The sequence below is a fragment of the Mangifera indica genome, chromosome 8 (genome assembly GCF_011075055.1).
Source record: "Mangifera indica cultivar Alphonso chromosome 8, CATAS_Mindica_2.1, whole genome shotgun sequence".
Taxonomy (NCBI): Eukaryota; Viridiplantae; Streptophyta; class Magnoliopsida; order Sapindales; family Anacardiaceae; genus Mangifera; species Mangifera indica.
Window position 1 is genome coordinate 15,809,878 of NC_058144.1, and position 23,055 is coordinate 15,832,932.

Consider the following 23,055-nt stretch of genomic DNA (forward strand, 5'->3'; position numbering starts at 1 on the left):
CCATGCATGTTATGGATTTGTAATAGAAACAATTTTTCCAAGCAAGTCTTCCTATTGAAGCTCTCAGCTGAACCTTCTTGGATGGGTATTTTATTTTCTTTCCATGTTCTAATGATTTTAAATTGAAAACCATGTGATATAGGACATGTATATGATGAAATGTTCATGGGATGCATGGTAATGTGCCTGGTTTAGACATAGATGTGCATTTTGGCTTATGGAATGGATTTTTGAGTCATGGAACATGGATGCATGTCATGACAGTGATGAATATGTTGATATACATTCTATTCTTTATGTTAATTTTATGTATAGTACATGAAATACAAAAGTCAGGGTCTTGCATGTATGGTATGTCATGTTATTTTGGCTTAAAGATTAAAGTTTGAATCTTGATGGATTTGATTTATGTCTTGGCCTCCATGTGCATTTGATATACATTGTCATTTTTCTTGATGTCATTTTGTGTATTGTAGATGGAATACATGATTTAGAGGCATGCATAAATGGTATATGCACAAAAAAAATTAATATATGGTGATGTGTTAATGTATGTGTATATATATTGAATTGTTCATATTAAAAATTTTGGATTTTCAAACTTTTATTCAAACATGCTAAATAATAGTTTTAATGTTGATTAGAGCTCTTTGGGTGAAGGTTATATTATATGAGATAAATGTAATTCCATATAAGTTAAAATCATGATGCATGGTAAAAGAAATTTGCATAATTTGTTGAACGGTAAGGAATGTATATGTCTCATGAATATTTAATGCATAATTTAGTTTAATTTGATTAAATTATAAATTTTGCAAAAAAGCTAAGTTCTATTTAATGTGATTACGTGTTAGATGTGATCAAAAGTTGATATAAAAATTGAATATATTCATATTATATAAGTGGTGGCATGTAAAATGTTGCATGTACCATTACATAATTATAATGCAGTTAAAAGCTTGATTTAAAATTAACATTATATTGAATATATTCATAAAATAAAAATTAAGAATATAAAATGTTGTATGTGCTCTACTCTTTTATTCATGGTTTGAATTGAAAGTAAATACTATGATTATTTTTATTATATATATATATATAAATAAATAATATTATATACAAAACTTTTTGTACGAATAGCGATGTTACCATGTGATTGTATATTGTTTTATCTTTAATTTTCAACTATATAATCACATAATAACATGTCATTGTTTTGTATATAAGGTTATGCACATAACACCACTCTATACACACACACATATTATGTCATTTGTGCTTAAATCATTGCATAATGTTAATTTTAATATATGTTTAGATCATATTTGGAAGATTAATATTTAATTAGTTATGAGTGAGTTCATAATTTATATTAAATATTAATTTAGATGATGCATGTATGATTTAAGGATGATCATGGGCATAATTTGTTATTTTTCAAAGTTTAAATTAGTAGGTTGTAATATTCTTTTAATTAAGGTGTTTGTATTAAATAATCCCCCCATTTATTTAATTTTACTTTATCGAGTCTGTGTGCCTAAATTTCGAATGTGGTTAGATGAGGACTTGAAGGCGATCCAAAAGATGATCTAAATGAAGATGTAGACTTAGACTACCACTAAAATATATTTTCGAAAACCCCATGATCATCCTAACATGTTTTATATTATACATATATGTGATGTATATATGCCATGCAAAAGTGAACTTAATTAAACATAAGTTAAGTCTAAATCTCTTTAATTAAAATTATTAAATCAATGTCTTCCATTATGGGATAACAAAAATTCTATAATACAAATTTTAATATCTCAAGATTTCTATTATGTGTGGGCTATTAAATTTATGTCATGAAATTAAGTTTATCTTGTTCTTAGATGGTTATTTTTATCATGATCAATATTTCTATTATGTGTGGACATAATAAAAATTGTGCTTTTAAGAAAGCGTGATGATTCAAATTTAACTAGTCAATGGTACCTAGATTTCTATTATATGAGGTATCTAGAGCGAAGGGCATGAAAAATGAATCAAGTCTTATATAGGGATATAAATGGAAAGGGCTTCCTATTTACTAAATTTAATTAAGTAATATTTCTATTGTGTGAGGTTAATTAGGTTTAATAAGAATTCAATTCCCCACTAGATATTTAATCTAATGGAATTTACGAATATTATGGGAAGGCATGCAAGATTCAAACAAAATAATAGGAGCTAACAAGATTATGAAATAAAAAGAGTTTAAATTCATATATATATGAGACACTGATAAAACTAATTTTTCTTTGCAGTATTTTTTAAATATTTCTAATAAAACAAAAAAGGTCAACAACGTACTTCTAAGAATAATGGACAACAACATTTTGATTGAACTAAGTTTTAAAGATTGGTTAAGAAATCTACAAATAATACTAGATTTTGAAAAAATAGCCTACATCTTGGAAGCACCGCTTCCCTTTAACATAGCTCCAGATGCCTCCGATAAGGAACGTTAGACATTCAAAGCATGGGTTAAGGATAATAAGAGAGCTCGAGGTTACATGTTAGCCTTAATGAATAAAGATCTCCAAACCAAACATGAAAATGGTTGGGGTGTATATGATATTCACATTGCTCAACATGAGAGTAGTAAAGTACGAACTATGTGCTTTACTCTTTAGTATGAGACTTAGGGAAGGAATGCCCCTAGAAGACCATGTCATAAAAATGATTAATGGAATTGGCTAGTTAGATGTGTAAGGCACACATCTTACCAAACTACATGAAAGTGAATTTGATTTTGTAATCCTTCCTTGTAATACCCCTTTCCTGATACATATCCCTGATAGGAATATATCGAAAGAGACATGCATAACTAAACTATTTGAAAACATTAATGCATGATCATAATTATAAAGTATGCAAAAAAGTGATGCAATAAAATCCCTTTTTTAATTGATACTCATACAATCCAAAGTATCTAAAATTACTAGAAACAATGATAATAATAAAAGTAATAAGAATGATGATAAAACTGTGTCTGATAAAACTAGATAATAAAAAGCCCCTCTTCTCATGCAACTGCTAGTTGGATTGTTAGATCCTACTTCTGTCCTGCTACTCACCTCTACCTTCAAACATATAAAAAAAAAAGTATAAGTAAAACTCAATAAGTGGTAACCTTTCAGCACTTAAAACTATAATATATAACTAATGGTAAAACTTGCGTTCCATTCATAAGCTAAATATAGTCAGACTATGGCACCTTAGTGCCTTAACATGGATCATCCACAAGAATGGTGAAGACCCAAGCTAAACCTAACATATCTAATACCTTGGTGAAAACTACTATTATGCCTTATGCACATGCTAAATAGCCTATTCAACTATCTCATTGGGACACCCTAATCACATGAAAAAATCTCTGATAGCAGTTCTTTCCTTTACTATACAAGCTGATCAAAACTACTGACTAACCATCCGAAGATGACCTCTACCTTCAGTACATGTATGGTATATCTCACTAATTGTATGAGGAATATCTAAGAGTCATATCCTTACCAAGCACACCTGAACTGAACTAGGTGGCTAAACACATTAATGCCAAGTGCATGATACATATCATAAGTATTTAGCCCTATTGCTTCCATAATTACCATCACTTACGCACATAGTTATGTGACATTAGCCTTAAGGTTATTGACTTTCAACTCGATTTAAGTCTGTGTCATCGTCCATATAATCGGGCACCTTATCTATGTCTTTATTGAATACTTTATCTTATATTAGTTCATTATTCTTCTTACATAAATCTCCTATCTTATGCATATACCCTAGAGGTATAATCATCTTTTATCTTTTTCTAAAGGCACATGGCCATGTGCTTTTCCACCGATACCTGTGTGTTTCCTGACCCATATACATAGGCATGTGACACTTAGTATATGGTCATGTATAAAGCAAGTGCACACAGGGAGTTAACTTGGATGCACTCTTGTGCATGATAATCTATGTGTGCAGGCCATATGTCTTCTGATGCATGTCATCCACTTTTAGAAATCTATACACAAACGTGTGTCCCATACCACATGATTGTGCATATCTTCCTTCAGAAAAAGCACAAGATTTTTAGACTTTTAAAATTTTTGGAACGACACACAAACATGTATGAAGCCATACACAACCATATGTCATGATCTGGAAATCACGTCCTAGGGTTTCTACGCTTCGTTTATTGTAATTCCAGCAAGATCACTTCTTCCAAGTCATACACAAAAGTCTTTACAAACCCAAAGCATGATATCCACATAACCTATTTGATCAAACTACACCTGTATCGCTCTAAGGCATCAATTATATAGCAACATTTCATTTAAACACATATTTCTATTCAACAACATATTATCTACACATATATCATGCATCAGCAATACACATGTATTATTATCAGCATTTGCAATGACTAAAAGTTTCCCCTAAGAATTATATATAGCATACTCTATCAGTACATATAACAATAACTCCAATCATACAAGCATGGATTTAACACAATTATAGCCTTTATCCAACCATCACCAATTGAATATCAATGGATGAATTTACCATGGAAATTAGATCATATTTGCAAGGTGAAAAACCAAGCCTAGGGATCATGACTTACTTGGCTTTCTCGACTTGAGAAGAACTTCACAGCGTGACTGATAATTTTCAACTATTGATGACACTTTCTTGTTGTCCTAGACTCCTCTCTTCTCGTTACTCTCTCTCTTGACTTTGAGTGGCTATCTATAAAAGTGAGAGGAATTAAGGTTGTAGCATTTTTATTTTATCTCCAGGATGCGATATATGAGCATGTATAGGTCATACACAGCTTTGTGTCTAGTTGCATATTTATGGCAACTTCCTATTTTTCTTATCAGAATCTAATCCAAAAGTTTGACTTTCTATTGACCAGATATAATTGTGTATTCCTCTATACATGGGCGTGTACCTTAGAAAACCATCAATCATTGAATTTAAAACTAGAAAAAGATTAAAATACCCTTAGGCTTACCTGTGGGTGCTATAATTTTCTTCTCCTAATATGAATTTCGTTCTCAAAATTCACTCGAACAAATGTGGGAACCTCTCTTGCATATCCTGCTCAACCTCCAATGTGACCTCCTCAACTTAGTGATTTCTCCAAAGAACCTTTACCAGGGGAATCTACTTACATTTGAGCTTTTTAACTTATCGGTTTAATATCTAAACTAAAAGCTCCTTGTAGACCAAGTCATCCTCTAGCTCGACATCCCTAACACTAAGCATATGGGTGGGGTCACTGATATACTTGCATAACAGTGATACATGAAACACGTTATGAATACAACCTATACTCACAAGTAACGCAAGTTGGTAAGCAACCTTACATACATGCTCTAATACCTTGAATAGTCCTATTAATCTTGGTGTTAACTTGTCTTTCTTGTCTCAATTGATAGAAGTAAAAGAACATCTTTATACCTATATATTCTATAAACACCTTGTGAGTGTTAATAGCATGTTTGCGAATTAATTATCCTACTAAAGTGATCCAAAAAGGGTTTTTGTAGTATGCATGTTTATTAATTAAAAATTTTTAAACATTATTCCACTGTTTGAAGGCGCAAATTCCCTACAAATCCAACGCATGAGAAGATTATTTAGGTGTTTGAATAAAGAATTCCCTATTCAATTCATTCATAAGCCATAACCCATAGGCTACATTACAACTAAATAAAAGGACTTGATTGATTCCTCAAGGTATAAGTCTACATTAGTGGAGACTGGAAGTATAGTCTTGCCTATGGATTTTGGATTGCAATAGTGCATGAAAGTCGATATGTAGAACTAACTATGCATATGCTTTGATCTTAAGTACAACGAACCTAGATATAAAGGTTGTGAAAGGGAAGTTCTCAAGATGGATTAAGTTGGAGGAACTAATGACCAAACTATAATCACATATTAGAGGATCTAACCCTCTTAAAAGAAATATTTCAAAAATGCTTGCATACTAAGGGGGCATTAGCTATGCAATGCATATTCTCCTTGTTTTCATTTTTTGTTTTACTTGAAGACATGCAAAGGTTCAAATTAATCCTATGGAAAAGATTATGTGTTTTATCTCTTCATCTTTAACATCTTTGGCAAAAGCTAAGGCTTCTTTATGAGAAACTTGAAACAATACAAGCTTTCCTAACTCTTCAATCTTCACCTTTCCATTTGAGTTACCATTAAGGACATCCCTAAAGTGATTGATAAACTCTTCTTTGACCCTAACCATCCCACATGAATAGGAACCATCTTCAAGCATAACACTTTGGATAGAATTGATATTGCACCATCCTTTTATGGAATTGAAAAAGTACTTTGTATTTGGATCACCCTCTCTAAGCCAATGAACCTTGGCCTTTTTCTTAGCTATCAATTCCTCAACCTAACTCAACTTATAGAGGTTATCACTTCTAGCTTTTTCCTCATGCACAAGTTCATCATTTAAGGGTTGTTGTTAGAGACTTCTTTAAATGTCTTTAAGCAAAGATCTAGCTTCAGTGACCCTCTAAAAAATGTGGCCAAAGTCCCTTTAATTAAGCTTTTTGAGATCACCTTTAAGTATTTTAAGTTTGCACATGAGGTAATACATAGGGTTGCCTACAAAATCAACCCTCCAAGAGTCTCTTACAATGTCAAGGAATTTGTCATATTGAGTTCACATGTTGAAGAATTTAAAATGGATTTTTCTCCTAATGTCATTTATCCCACAATTCACAATGCATGGAGAATGGTTAGACAATGAAAGGTTAAGAAAAGTGGTCGATGAGTGTAAAAAGGAATCTCTCTATTTGTCATTAGTGAGGGCTTTATCAAGCTAACACACAATTCTTCTAGGTCTCTCACTACATTTACTCCAAGTAAAGAAGTTACCTATGTACCTAAGATTATCTAACTCTGCCTCTGAGATCATTATAGTAGGTGTCACCTTACAATGCTCCCCCTACCTTCTCTTGTTGGTTTCTAAACATGTTGAAAATCCCCTATAATAACCAAGGAAGATCATATGTAGTATTTGTAAATCGAATAATATCCCTCCAAAGGTTTTTTCTCTTCATAGGTCGGTTAAGGCTATAAGCAATGGTAACAAAATCTCGAGTGTTCTCCTTATGCAACCAAACTTCACAATGCATACATTAGATATTAAACTCTTTCATTGTGACTCTCAAGTAGGGATGGCAATGGGGAGGGGCGGGGAGGGGATATCAATCCCCGTCCCCGTCCCCGTAGGGGATATCAATCCCCGTCCCCGCCCCATCCCCGTTACGGGGGATAAAAAAGAATCCCCGTCCCCTCCCCGCGAAGAAAAATCCCTTCCCCATCCCCTCCCCGTCCCCGCGGGGAAAAATCCCCTCCCCATCCCCTCCCCGTCCCCGCGGGGAAAAATCCCCTCCCCATCCCCGCCCCGTCCCCGCGGGGAAAAATCCCCTCCCCATATCCGTAAATATAAATTTTAATTTCTTTATGCATTTCAATAAATAAAATAAATCATATTCTCTCAAAATATCACTTGCTACAAGAGCTACAAAATATTCATTGTTATTTTAGTTCAAATACAAAGTTTTCATAAAATCTAACAATATGCAATAATCAATCTCTTCATTAGTAGCTCTTTATGTATGTGATTTAGGGTAATTTTATAATAACATTAAATTTAACACTTTTCATTCACTTCAATTGATTTTATCAAGTTTCTAATTTCTTTTTTTTGGTGTAAAACCTGGTGGATTGACTAACTAAGTTTTGAAGTTGAAATAGAAATAATTTGGTGCATTTGCATTTTATGATAATGAGATTCTGGGGTTTTTTTTAATATATTAGATTAATAGTTCAGAAATTAGTAAAAGCTGATAATTGATAATTCAAAAATTAGTAAAATTAAAGTTATATTTTTATTAAATCATAATGTAAAAATTTCTAGAACTTAATAGTTTAGAAATTATTATATTAATATATTAGATTTAGGGGGTGGGGTGGGGTGGGGTGGGGTGGGGTGGGGAGGGGAGGAACGGGGCGGGGTGGGGCGGGGCGGGGAGGGGAGGGGCGGGGCGGGGCAGGGAGGGGCGGGGCGGGGACATATGTATCCCCGTCCCCGATTACGGGGATTTTTTTCATCCCCATCCCCGCCCCTTTCCCCTTTTTTATCGGGGAATCCCCTTCCCGTTAGGGTCGGGGAGGGTCGGGGCCCCTAAAGTCGAGCCCAAATTGTCATCTCTACTCTCAAGGACTTAGTGTTGTGACAAATCCATATTCTACCATTAGAAGCATAATATAGGTTATTGGTATTCTTCCAATCACCTCATACACATTGTTGTACAATATCAACATTGTTGCTTCTGACCCATGTTTCAAGAATAACCATAAAATCAACTTTATTACTAGCTAGAAATCTCCTAATCTTTTTTTATTTTAAAAAGGAATTAAGACCTCTTATATTCCAACTTGTAAAAATAGTCATTAAGAAGGTTGAATTGGAAAGCTAACCATCTTAAGCTTGGCCAACTTCTTTCTTTGGTGTTGGCTCAATGAGTCAATAACATCTTTCCTCAAGTGCATTTCATCCACTATAAGTTTTCCACCAAATTGAGCAATGAAAAGAGAGTTACCTTGTTCGAGATCCATCTCACCAAGGTGAGATCTTCCTAAGAGTAAGTAGTTGTTTTTCTTGTTGACCTTTTACCACCTTTATGATTTTTAATCACTAGGGTGGCCTATTTCTTATCTCTAGCATTCAAGTCCTTTGTATTTCCCTATTTCTCTTTTCACACCTCGGTGAATTGGCTTAGTTTTGTTCTCATCAAGGCTATATTTTATGCTAAGAACTTCAAGTATTTTGTTTTTCCCTCTTGCCTACTAGCATGTTTACCTTTGTCTATTCCCATAGATTTAGGCACTGGGCCTTTATTCCCCATACCCAAAACAAATTACTCTTTAGGATTGTTTCTACCCACTAAGTTAGTCAAAGTGTTGGAATGCTTATGTTTGAAAGTCTTGGTATGAGTTATTTTTTATTTAACAATGTTACATTTGAAAGCCTTATGGCCAAAGTTGTTGCACCCTTTGCATCTAATAGGTTTCCAACTATACTCCACACCTATCATGATCTTCTCCCCATCAGGAAGGTTTAAAGAAATAGTTTCTAGATAATCCAAATCAATTGGAATTTCCACACAAATCCTAACATAATCAAGTCTATCTTCTTTTTATGTGATGGAATCCATGTGAAGAGGCTTCCCTACCACACTAGCAATGTAACTCAACCTTTTCACTATCCAAAACTCAAAAGGCACTCTATAGAATTTAGTCCAAATAACCACCTTTTTCACATCATTCAATTTCATTGTTGGTTTTTTTTCACTGCCCTCTAATAGTCCAAGGACTCTCCTTCACAACCTTGGTAACTTCATCCAAGTCTTAGAACTGTAATATAAAGATGCCTTATCCTAACAAAGTAACATTCTCCAACCCATATAGAGACCATGTTCTCTTAAAATATCTCTTCACTGTCATAAAAAGAGGGTTTTTTTCTAAGGAAGAAACCAACAACATAGTATTTCCATTTGTCTACACCAAGGTCAACGATTTCATATGGAAGGGAGAAGCCAATTTTTCTTCTTTATCCCTACAACTTGATTCGAAGTATTCAAGAGGAGTGTTTGACTTTTTTAGAGATAAAAGAGAGTTCCAAGTTAGCTTGGAACCTCCAACAAGCTTTTTAGATGAAGGAACAATAGGAAGACACTTTCCAAGTTTAGTAGCTTCATTACCTAAAGATGAGCTAACAGGTTTGGACAAAATAAAAGAGATATCCATAATGGAAAAGATGTAGCTAAGAAGGAAAGAAAAAAGTGAATTGACTAAGCACTTTTGTAACATGTCAGATTTGCATGCATGCAAAACCAGAAAAGAGATATTGTATAGAAAAATGAAAACTAGGAAAAAGGGACCAGTTCAAATTTTAAAAAACCCCAAAGAAAGACACTAAAAAACTATTAGGAAATGCACAAGGCAAAAGGAAACGAGGGAGAAGTAAAAAGACCACCACTAGAATAGCAACGCACACAGTTAGAAGACCGACCATGGAGGAAACAAACTACTCACAAAATATACTAGAACACATAACCTATTTTAACACCAGAGGCCAATGAGGTTATCCACTAGAGTACAGGCACCAGAAGGGTGACCAACTAGACAAGAGAGATGATTGAACGAGGATTATGAGGAAGAGCAAAAGTAAGGCCTGAACTTGGGACACAAGCTTAGAGAAAAGGGAGAGAAAAATTAAGAGAGCAAAATTAAAGATTTGGAATATTAATGAATGAAATTTGCTTTGAGTACATTTTGCATTTTGTTCCTTTACCCTTTCTCTCAGTTGATTAGACTTAGGTGATGAAAGACCCTTGGCCAGTGGTAAGTCCTTTAAGTCGTTGGTAGTGCTTGGTCTCCTGTAAAAGGTGAGTATTATCTGAGTAGCCATGAAAACAAGGGCTTGTTTGATATTCACATGCTTAGTCAATATTGCAAGGGGAATTAGGGCAACTTAGGATATTCAACCATCAATACATCATGACTATTATGGCAATTTTATACAATCTACAATTTTATGCAGGATTGTTAGTGAAGCCTCATGTTCTAGAAACTCTTAGTATACAAAGTTCAATAGTAATGGTATAGTCATGTTGTCTAGTCATATTAGTTAATCATATTCATAGTAGTTTAGTATTTAGAAGCAGAATTAATAGTGTTTTCTTATTACAGTCTTTAATTTACTTGGTCTCCTTAGATAATATAGACCCCAAAACGAATTAGTAATTAGTTTTTCAATCCATGTGAGACTGATATAAATTACACTAATTATTGACTTGTGCACTTGTAAGCTAGACGTAACACTAGCAATATGTCATGTGCACTAGTAGTAGTTAGACATCTAGGATGTCGATTTAAATTTACTTTCACAAGACATCAAGGATTTTTTAATTAGGAGAAAAATATCTTATTGATACCATAAGTCGAGGACTAGTCATTTGAGTAATAGAAATATACATAATTAAGCATATGGGATGTCATAGTTTAGTTTGGATCAACATTAGGGAAGCTCGAAAATATTCAAGTGTAGACATCAAAACATGTCAAGAAAACAAGTATAGTAGTGGAATGCCAAAATGGGTTTTATTATTATTATGGTGCCTCAATAGTTTATCTACTTACTAAGTGTTTTTACACTCATGTGTTCGGTTTGTGTTGTTTTGCTGGTAGGAAAGATCAATAATAAGGTAAGCAGGGAAGCTAATGGGTCAACCAATGTGTGAGTTTGCATGAGGATAGGCTTATCATGATTTCATTTTATTTATTTATATTCACTTTGGACATGATCAGTTATTTGTATTTGGTTTATGCATATTTTAGTCATTAATGGACCATGATGTATTTCTAACATATGTATGAGTTTGATGTTATTTGTAGATGATGCATTATTTAGTTTGATATTTGAGACACCTTTTTGCAACCTTTACGAGTTTAAATTTATCATGTTTATTTGGTCATTTTATTTTTGGTTGTATAGTAGTGAAAAAAGTTTTAAGTCAACATGTCTCTTTGAATCCATATTTCCTTTGAAGGTAAGTATTTGAAGAATGGTGTTACAAGGGTTGGGGGAGGATGACTTCACTTAACCCTCTTTGTTTTGGCCAATCACTTTAATTTCCCCTTTTATGTTCAAAGTGTCTTTGTATATGTTAAGCACATTTTATGATGTATTGGATTTTATTATATTCATATGTATGGATGATTTCAAATGGATTTATATTTATAATATATCATCTTTTGCACGTTTTTACATGGAGTTGTTCATGCTCTTATTTAGTATTTAATTTTCGTTGCATTGAATGGAAGTATTTAAATATTTTGACAATTTCAAGTAAACATGTCTCTTCAAATTTGTATTACCCTTGGAGGATATGCATTTGGAAATAGGTGCTATAAAAATAAAATATTGTCTCAACTCTCAAATCAATTACAGTTCAAATGAAATATTTATTCATCAATCAATCTATAATAAAAAATTATTAAAACGTTTTAATATTGATAAAATTTATCTTTTAAACCCCCTAATGGTTGTTCTACTTTTTATCTTAGAAAAAACCATTTTCGACTTAAATAAGAAAATGAAAAGACGTGTACTATAAAAAGAGAAAACATTCATTAAAAAGAGCAAATACTTGATATAAGTAACATACTAGACAGAATGTGTACTAAACTTTTTTTTCCTTAACTACTTTTGTTCGACTAGATTTTCGTAGTAAAATTTTTAATTAAATAGTTTAAACATATCCAACTTCACTTTACAAGATATTAAATAATTATATTTTTATTTTAATTTTTCATTCTGCTAAACATTTTATTTACAAGATTAATGTCATTATCTATAAGTGATAAAAATCCAAAAAGTGTTGTAAATAAATGGCTTTCCTCCACTTGAAGAAGAAAGCCTTTTCATATTAATCAAATAAAAGAGCGGTTGGTTTGGGGAAACTCCATAAATAACCTCTTACCTCTTCTTCAATTTTCCTTTTTGCTTGAAATGTTAAAGCTAGAGTTCAGAAAAAGTTGTTCTTTTAATATTGTAAACTTAGATCTTTTACATTTAAATTTTTCTTCAATTTCTTCTATTACATGCGCATAAAATATTTCGACAAGGCTAAAAGTTCATTTAGCCTATGCCCCAGGGACGACCTTATTTATCCCCTTCAGACCTCTTCTACCATTTTCTTTAGAGAGATTTCCGTTGTATAAGGTTGATTTCATCTTCTGGGTCATGCTGTAAATGATTTCAGAATTTATAGATAAAAAAATCAAAGTTAAAGAGTCGATTAATTATTATGCCTAAACCCAGCCCCCTCGTGTTATTATCTTCTCTCTGGTGAGAAAACAAATAAGTCAATTTGCTTTTTCAAACACAACCCACGCACGCCCTCTAAACCACAGTAAAGCACTATAATTTTCCTTTGGACTGCAATATCACACAGCAATTTTCAATTCTCAATTTTCAAACCATCAACCATTATCTATTCTATCTCTTCTTCATTCCGCCGAAATACACTTATGCAAATTTATATTTACTTGTCTATCCCTTTCAGAAGGTCCCATATTCCAACAAAATTTAGAGGCCCACTACAAAAGTGCTTGTGCTTCCATCATTTTCCACTACCATCCCACCATTGATGCAAAAAAGCAGAGCGTATCAAGTAAGAGCTTTGACAATTCCTCTTCTTTTCTTGAACTTGGTAAAGACATCAAGGCCCTGGCTGTATTTATTTTTTAGGGATTGACATCAAGACCGTCTGGCCAAAGCTGTAAAGAACAGGAAAAAAAAGAAAAAAAGGAAAGAGTTATGGCATCTGACTTTGATTACAAATTGCAATTTGAAGCCAGTAAACAGCTTATTTTCTGGGGTTGGTTGGATGTCAATTGTAGGAGTGGGACCCCGGACAAGTTTGAGCCTTTTGTATGGGACCATGGAGGAAAGGAGGGAGTACTGCTTAAAATCTATGGAGGATTAGTCTCTGACTTGACAATGGGTGACGTATCATGAGATTGAGTGTGGTAAATTGCCGTCGCCAATGAGATCGGCATTATGCAAAGGGCTTTAGATTGAAGAAACTGCATTGCAGCTCCAACATTTTCTTCCATCAGCTTTGCTACCTGCCTTTCTGTTCCATCATTTGACCATTTCTCCCAAGCTGGTTGGTTTCTTCCACCTTCACCAGAGTCATCCTAAAATACCCCTCGTACATGAACATGAGAAAACAAGCAATTGTTTATCCTCTGCAAATAAATAATCAATTATTTGTTTCATACCTCAACTGATGACAGTGGGATATCTGTTACTAGTGGAGCCACTGCACCAGCTCCACCCAATCTACTCATGCTCAAAACCTGTCAATTTGATAAATAAGACCAAGCACCAAAGCTTTAAACAATCAATATTGTTGTTGGTGCTCAGACTTGGTTTTATAGGAAAAGGATGAGCACACACCAACAAGAAGTCATTGACTAGTCTACACACTGTTGCATAATTCTAAGCATAATTAACCTTTAAATGAATGCCTTCACATGATACGTGGAGTGGATGTATTCTATTCTCAACAACTGATCTGTGTTCAAAGTGGTAATTATATAATTGTGATGGTAAGCATAGTGTACCAGTATTATTAGTAGCTCCTTTGGAATAGAATTTCAAACAATAGATTTACTCAAAAAGTATCAAGTAGAATAAATGCAAGGCAACGTCTATAATTTATGTGTAACACCACCATTAATATAATACAAACTAATTTGAAATTACATATTTGTTTAGATGAGATGGAAGAGGACTGTGAGGTAAATGAGTCATTGATCAGGCCTTCAAGCAAATATTTTCAACTAACATATCAGAGATGACTCAACACATTATTGCTAAAAGAAAGACTGTAAAGTAAAAAGTAAAACATTGTCGCTAGAGATACAAGGGAAGCCAAATTTTAATACTTGTAACTAGGGCTGGATACGAGCCGAGCCGAGCCCGAACAGGGCCCAGCTCATTTTCGGCTCGTTTTCAGTGAGCCCAAGCTCGGGCACGGGTTCGCCAAGCTCTCTAAACACATGTTCGTGTTCAGCTCGTTTCATAATTTTAATATTCAGGCTCGGCTTGCACTTAGCTTGGGTTCGGGTTCACTTTGGGCTTATATTTCAAAGAACAAACGGTGTCGTTTGTTCTAAGTTAAATGTTTTTTTATTTGAATGCTCGGCTCGCTTAACCGGTGTTCATATTCGGGCTCGTATTCGTTTTTTGCTTAAAATTCAGGCTCGTGTTCGGGCTCGGGCTCGTATTCGTTTTTTGCTTAAAATTCAGGCTCGTGTTCGGGCTCGGGCTCGGGCTCGGGCTCGTTCAAGCAAAGCTCGTTTTGAGCCCGAATAAGCTCGCTTCGAATCCACCCCTACTAGTAACCTTAAATCTTCTAAACTTAATAATAAATTATAGAATCCAACCGGAAAATGGGACTACTTTACCTTAACTTGGAGCCTTAGAAACTTCACATAGTCCACAATCTCATCAAGCATAACAGCTCGGTCCGTCTGCCAAGTGAAATACATACATTAGTTAAGCGGAAGAAAAGATAAATATGTTCAGCAAAACTGAGATATTAACTTCACCAAAGCTTCACCAATAACTATACCATAAAACATCACTTCTCCGATCATTCTCCAGACAAATTAATTATATGTTCCTCGCTGAATCAACAATTATGAACAGAATTAAGATCTCAGAGATCCAATCCTTATACAGCTCATAATAAGAAAATATTATTTTCCTCCAACTGCAAGTCATTCACTAGATGAAGTACTTCCAAGTCCAGACAGATAATATCTTCATAACAGTCAACAAATTGACAAAAGATAAACAACAAATAAAACAGCCGGTGTACAACAGAAAACAAGCAACAGAAATGCATGTGAAGTTTCGGTATGTTATTGAAATATTTGCACTTCAAAGGACATTTAAGCATTAAAGGAAAGGCTTGCAGCAAATGTCTTTTCTTGGAGACAGCCAACTAATTGTTCTAAAAAAGCTAAGTCCCTAAACAGTTGCTAGAAGCACACAAACAGTAGTCAAATCCACTTTTAATGTTTGGAAGTGGGAAAATGTGTACAACTCATTTAGAACAAACTTCAAACACGCTTGAAAAATGTCTATGAGTCTATATTGTTGATCATAGAAGTCAGAACAATCAAAACAGTAACTTACGCTCTGACATTACCATATGATGTCTAAAACTCTTTAATTTATAGTTTAACATAGATCTACATTATAGTAATGAGAAAAAATGTAGGGGAAAAAAACAAGATTCTGAGAGAAACAACTTAACAGTGGATAGACGCTGATAATAACAGGAAAAAAACAAACAGAGAGAATTTCTAATATTATGACAGGAATTTCATGAACTCTATTCTTTTAGGGTACCGTGACTAGTTTCTGTCAAGAAATCCACCCACCTAATTTAGGAAGAAAGAAATTTGGTAATTATTTTCTCTATATTACTCCTTTCTATTATCATTGGCCATAACGGACAGAGTTCCCACCATAAGAAAGAATTACGAAATACAAAATGCTTGGCCAAAACAGAAAAGAAACAACATCTATTAGGCAAGATGATACATCAAATGACATAGAGAACATGAGCTCACCTTGTTAACATTAGGAACTAACTCCTGCAGTGCCCTGATTCGTTCTGCTATTCTTTCTCTCCGCAGCTAAACCAAAAGGAAAAAGCATTGGCAATTAGACAATTCATGATGGAAATAGGAAAAAGCTACATAGATAAGTGTATATTTACCAGTCATTGTGGAGACCAATGAAATGTATTATTTACTACAAATGGAGAGGCCTTAATCAACTGGATCTAATCATATTCCCAAAGTAATCAATCATTTAATTATTTATGATCTCAGAATCAAACAGCAACTTCAATGTGGAAATATTTTTGCAGTTGTTTTGCAGGTATAATAAAATAGGCTTACTCGTTCAGCAATGCTGTGTGGATCTGTTGCCTGTCCTCTCCTCGCTCGCACCCGAGGGCGCATTGCTGGAAGATGTGGAGCTGCAGGAATAGGCGTGGGCATTGGTTGAGCGTGGTACACCTGCAAAAGATTAGTGATCTCACCACAAGTCAAATTTCATCCCTTCACTAGAAACAATGGGAAAAGAGATATCCAGAGGAAGGAAAAAGAGATTCTTAAAGGCGATATCATACAAGCACAAGAACTGAAAATCAATCAATAAATTAGTCAACACAGCACACAAATGCAACATTCAACAACAACATCACAGTGATGCCAAGGGAAGAAGAGTATACAGCTAGGTAGTAACCATCACAGTTCTATGTAGAAAACAATTATAGGCTTAGAAGAACCTCATTAATATCATTTGAAGAGTATAATGGATTACAAACAGACCAAAACAACGCTAATAATGTTTGTGAAATAAGAACATGACAATAACACCATGTCTTACCAATTGCTGGAAAGCAACTCATCTCATTGGTTTCTCACATAAAAATGGGAGAACAATTCTGAAACCCCTCACTCCCACAAAATGAAAGTTTTGCCAGGACACTTCTAGTATGTTTCACACAAACATTGGAGAACCTTAAATAAATACGCAGTCTGTTTATGGACTTAAAATCATCCCGAATATGTTTAGAATTTTAATAACAACATATCCATTTCCAGATTTATGTTTCCTACATTTCTATTTCCACTTTCTGTGTTAAAAAACATGGTGCAAAATGTTTAAAACAATTTGGGGGGCAGGGAAACATCCAACTCTCAAAAATGAAGTCAAAAACATACATACATACATACATACATAAAGTTTCCAACACTAAAGCCCCATGTCGTATTAAAAAAAAGAGACATTCTGAGTAGCTACTTTTGCTATACAAAAAGGAAGAGAAGATATAATCAGTTTAACCCAAAATTAAAAATCAATAAATTTTATAGTCGTTAATTCTCCTTTCTCCAATGGTTTATATCAATTCTCAATGATTCTATGGATCCTCGTATTTTTCCTTCTCTGATAGAGCCCCGGTATCTTCAATAAACAGTAATAACCTCCAAAATAAAACCTGCTGCAAATTTCTAGCTGTTGTTTCTTACAACGTCTTTTCAGCAATCAAACAAAACATCACTAAAATTGAAAAAAAAAAAAAAGAGAAAAATCCCCAAACAAATAAAAATAGTCTCACTAATTTGCGGAGCAACTCACAGCTCACAGGATTTAACAATGCCCAAAAGAAAATGAACGAAAAACATATTTTATTAATGAATAAATCAATACTAAAAAACAAAAAACAACAAAATTCCTCCCTTCAGCGACTCAACTGACTCTCAGGCGCGACAAAATAAGTAACCACTAGGAAAACATTTTAACTTCCATATTGCAAAATAAAAAAAGAATCTTACATTTTTTACATTAGAAGCTCTACCATCAACAAGTTCTTCACGAGACCATTTTCCACTTCCAGAAGCTTCTTCAGGCTTCAAAAACCCACCATTGCCGTGCTCCAAACTCAACCCTAATGGAAACAGCTGTCCGTGAAATCCACCGCTTACTCCCCCTCCAAGCGCCGAGATGTGGCTTGAGCCGGCGCCAGAGCTCAGTTGCAGCATCATCGGAGCTGCAGCTCCAGCCGCCGAAGCCAAGCCGGCGTCTGGAGCCGATAAGCCGGACTCAGCCGAAGCAAAATTCGGAAGCCCGAGGATTTGCTCAAGGAAATCGTCGGCTGGGGGGTCGTTGGGATTACTAGCCATGGAAGTTAGACTACACTTTGACAAAAGGATGAGTTAATTGAACGATTTAACAAAGCATGTACATGCAGAAGTATTAGACAAATATTGGATTTTTCAATCAAAGTTTTCAACTTTATAGTTAGCTGAGCTGAGCTTTTTCTCTCTACCGGGACAGAGGGACACGGAAAGAGAACGGCTTTCTATCCCGCTTACAAATGTTGTACTTCTTTAAAGGGGCTGGCTTTTATCTATATTACAAAGCTACCCTTTTCTTCTTTGTTTGGGTTTTCTTAAAACCTTGATGCTTTACCCACTAACAGCCACAGCTGGGGAGTTAGAAAAATCAGAACGCCAAAATGCGAAACCATTTAAAAAATAAACTAACTAGATCAAATTAAATAGAGAAAAAATTAAATTGGCTTGGTTTAGATTTCTCGCAAATATATATCGACTAGGGGGTTTTTTTTTTTTTTTTAAGTAAAAACAAATCGGAAATTCAAAATTGGTGTTTTAAATTGAGTATTTTGAATATACGAAAGTCCAAAATACTATTTCCCATCAAAGTTTTAATTCATTCTCACAAATATATAAATAATATTTCAAAAATTCAAACACTTATTCATATATTATTAAATTTAATTAAAATTATTTGTTGTAAGGATAAAATCATTTTTTTACTAGTAATATTAAAATAAATAAAATTATATCTCATTTTCCCTTATTAGTTTGAAAAATTAATAATTTCCTTTAAGATTAAGTTTTGAAAAATCTACTTTTTCCCCTAAGATTTGAAAAACAAATTCGGCGAACGATGGCCTCCCTCTCTGGCAACCTCCTTTGTTGTCCAGATGATGAAGGCATCTTCTTTCGTTGTCTAGACAATGTCTTGTCCAGAAGAAATGTCATCTGGACGATGAATGTCGTCCTTCCTTGTGGTGGGTGCTCGTCCTTCATTGTTGGATTTGGAAAATAGGTGAAAAAGGTCAACCATTAGTCGAAATGATGATGGTTGGAGAAAGGAAAGAAACCCTAGAAGTGAAATGTTAACCTTTTAAACTTTGAGAATAGAGGTGAAGTGTTAGTTTTAAAAACTTAGGAGGAAAATGATATTAACTTTTAGAGTTTTAAGGTTTAATGGTAAAATAACAATTTTACCTTACTTATAATTAAAAATTCTTGCAGAAACTAACCCATGAGTGAATGTTTGAGTTTTTGAAATGTTGTATGTGTGTTTTTGAGAATGAGTTAAAACATTGATGGAAAATAGTGCTTTGGCCTATACAATATAAGTACATAAATGATATATAATCATGCAATTGGTAATATTTCTATTTTTTATTCAAAATTATTTAATTACATAATCACACATTATCTATGTATTTATTTTATACATTGAAAATATATATACATAGTTATAGTTTTATTGTTTTAATTTTAATATAAAAGTGTTTTGGCAAATCCCTCTAATGATCTAAGTTTGAAAAAATTTCATTTATTAGTGACTCATGAAAATTTTAGGTGAAAAAGAAGATGTAAAGAATGTCATGCATGTAGGTAAAACAAGAATCAAAGCATAAGTAAGACATATAAGAGAAGGAAGAAACTTTTACCTACTTTTTTGCCTCTTATAGAGATATAGGATGATAGATTAAGGTCTTCATTTGAAGAACCTCCAAAGAAGTGTGCCTTCCAAGCCAAATTTTAGAGAGAGAGGAGAATTTTTAGTTATTTTATGAGAGAAAGTAAAATGTAAGAACGCTTATGTTATTTCAAAATGAACTAAAATGTACTTTATATAATGGTGGCTCATTTGTATTTTCAAAATTCTTATTTGGCCTAATAAATTCTTAATTTGAAGTCTTACCATGCAATGATATCAAATATATACATTAGCCATATTAATTTCATCTTATTAACATCTTAACTTTTAAAATATTATTTTTACACTCATATAACATTTTATATGATTTTTATTATCCTTAAGAAGGTGCTAACCATCCTTGGATAATTAATCCTCCCTTTAGAAAGTTTGGTTTATTAGTGTGACTTTTTAGGTTCACTGTGATATAGTCGTGAATTCTTTTTCGGATGATCTGAAAGTGCACTAAAAACTCAATAACTATGGTAAATATTTAGTAATGTGTCATACCCCCTAAATCACGATAAAGAAACACTTCACCAAACCTAATTTCTCTGATTGTACATTTTATGTAGGTAATATCCTTCCGTTATCTAATCTAAATTGATTTTGGACTTATGAATTGTCAAAGTCCTAATTTCGATTCTTTACGAATCATCAATTTAAATATTCAAAACATGTCATAACAAACATCCTTCATATGGCTTGCATTGCATTATACTCTGGTCAAAGATTCGATTTCCAATATTTCTTGATATTCACCTCAAAACTCGGATCCAAATTGAATCAGCGGATACTGAGAACCTAATACTCTTCGAGTCAACGGATCCCATCTTAATCATTATTCTTCTCTATATATAAATAACACATGACCAGTATAGGTTGTCTTACAAGATGTGGTTAAACTTGTATATATATACCATATGAATCACACATATCTGTATCAAATCTACCCATGATGTCTTAAGTCAAACGATTACTTCGTATATTAGTACAATCTTATGATAAGTTATTAACTACAATTTAATGACCATGTGACTTATCATTATTTGGTCATGTTCAAAAAATGATTATCTGACTGTTAATTCATACCAATACCGTAATGACATAAGCATCATCGTCACTCGTACTAATGTGATCTCATGATATTCAATAGAGATATTCGATATGTCTACTATGTGATATAATTATTCAAGTTATATCATATTTGTAGGAAACAATTCGATAACTCAATTTGTATATTAAGTGAGTCATCCGAATAGTTCGTATACATACCATATATCATCATAAATAAAACAAACAATTTATGTGTATAAACAAAAAAAAACTATTTTTTTATTAATATTTCACACAAATATACATATAAAATTAAAATATCCTCAAAACTGACCATACAAATAGTCCTTATAACATGCACTAGCAACTCATTTGTGAGAAGAGGACCACCGCATGCCCAAATTGACATGTCCCGTCAAGTGAATTTGTTAAAACCAAGTTGACTCGGTAAATAGATTAACAAAAATTGTATATAAAATTATGATATTTAAAATAGAAGTACACGCAAGTCTCCTTATCAAATTTACAGAATTATGCCCATGAATTGACAAGTCATTTACCAGATAGTAACTGGTACATCTAAGGTGGTAGTATGCATGACGCATAACTTAAGTTTGACAAGAGCCGTAAATTCCTCGGTTGTATTGTAATCTCACGAGAAGGTCTGCGTACCAACACAACATGGCTTGTAAAAATTTATAAATTTACAAGTTAGCCCAAAAAAGCTCGTGAAAGTATGATTGGCAGTGCCACAAGCCATGAGATTCGGTGGGCTGACAGGATTCATAATTTTATAGGCCTTGAGACGACTGGTGTCACATTAATCCTTACCATTTTTAATCCCTTTTTCATCCAACTCATATCATCTCTAAGTGTATTTTTTTTTACGTATAGATCAATTTGATATACAGATAGAAATCTATCACCCAAAGATATTTATATATCAAAATATATTTTATTCTTATCATGCATCTATTATTTAAAAGTAATTATTTCTTATCAATTTTCTATCAGATCATGGTATTTTAAAATGAAAAAAAAAAAATTCAAATTAATAGATGTAACATATAAAAAATACAAGTTTAATTCTTTGTCCTACAAATACATAAAGAGGAAACACAAAATCCTTAAAAGGAAACTTGGTGTCCTACTTGTTAATACTTTATCACAAGTGATAATAATGTAAATAATGAAATTGTAGATGTTTGTATTTAAGTAATGAAACAAATCATGTTAACGTTTCATTATGTTTAATTTTTTATTTATCATATAATGGACATAAAATTACTCTTAATAAGAATTTTAAGAACATATAAATGAAATTGTTTAAAATATAATTAAAAATTTCCCTCAAAAAAGATTAGAAGTTCCTTCTTTTTTTTTTTTTTTCTCAATCAAAATATTCAGTCCATCAATTAAAATCGCTAACTAATCAATCAAAGATCACGAGCTTCAAATCACAAACTCATTTTTGTTTTTGGATTCGGCACTGCTTCTGATTTAATTTTGTGAACATAACATAGGAGGATAGGATACGCCTATTAGCATACGAATTAAGCTAACAATAATTGGCCAGAGATGTAAATTATCATCATGAAGCCAACTAACAAAATGGCGACCTCTACGGCCATTCTCAACTTAACTGAAGCCCCTTGTAGAAACCACTTGGATTTGACCGGAGTTGACGACCCTTTCGGCCCGCAATACAAGTTTCCTTTGAGCTTACATGTAATATTGCGCTTATTTTTTAGCCCTGTTGGAGCAATATAAAATCGAGCCAAGCTCATTAATAGCTTTCTTTAGATTGGCGGTTTTAATACATAACATGATACATAATTTGAATAGGCCAAAAGACTTATTCCCACCCAAGGTGTAGGCCCAAGTTCCCACCCACCAACTTTGAAAAACCCAAACACCCACCCACAATCAAATTTTCGTTAAAAATTTCAATTAACGTTAGGGATAAAATCGTCATTTAGTAA

General features: G+C 33.3%; 1 protein-coding gene across 1 annotated transcript; it reads right to left on the reverse strand.

Annotated features, from left to right (window-relative positions):
- Positions 1 to 13,025: 13,025 nt before the first annotated feature.
- On the reverse strand, positions 13,026 to 18,676 carry LOC123224374 (transcription factor UNE12-like). Its single transcript, XM_044648011.1, has 6 exons — positions 18,052 to 18,676; positions 16,609 to 16,728; positions 16,276 to 16,341; positions 15,100 to 15,165; positions 13,909 to 13,986; positions 13,026 to 13,824 (listed from the first exon to the last, which is right to left on the reverse strand). The coding sequence occupies exons 1-6, from the start codon at positions 18,397 to 18,399 to the stop codon at positions 13,597 to 13,599; spliced, it is 906 nt and encodes a 301-aa protein (XP_044503946.1). The 5' UTR covers positions 18,400 to 18,676; the 3' UTR covers positions 13,026 to 13,596.
- Between the last annotated feature and the right edge of the window lie 4,379 nt (positions 18,677 to 23,055).

Excerpts from the sequence above, each read along its gene's own strand:
- LOC123224374 (XM_044648011.1), bottom strand. The coding sequence starts at position 18,399 with ATGGCTAGTAATCCCAACGACCCCCCAGCCGACGATTTCCTTGAGCAA. Across the intron at positions 16,729-18,051 it reads GAGCTTCTAATGTAAAAAAT|GTGTACCACGCTCAACCAAT; the intron begins GTAAGATTCTTT and ends AATCTTTTGCAG. Across the intron at positions 13,987-15,099 it reads TTCTAAGGCTCCAAGTTAAG|GTTTTGAGCATGAGTAGATT; the intron begins GTAAAGTAGTCC and ends TCAAATTGACAG.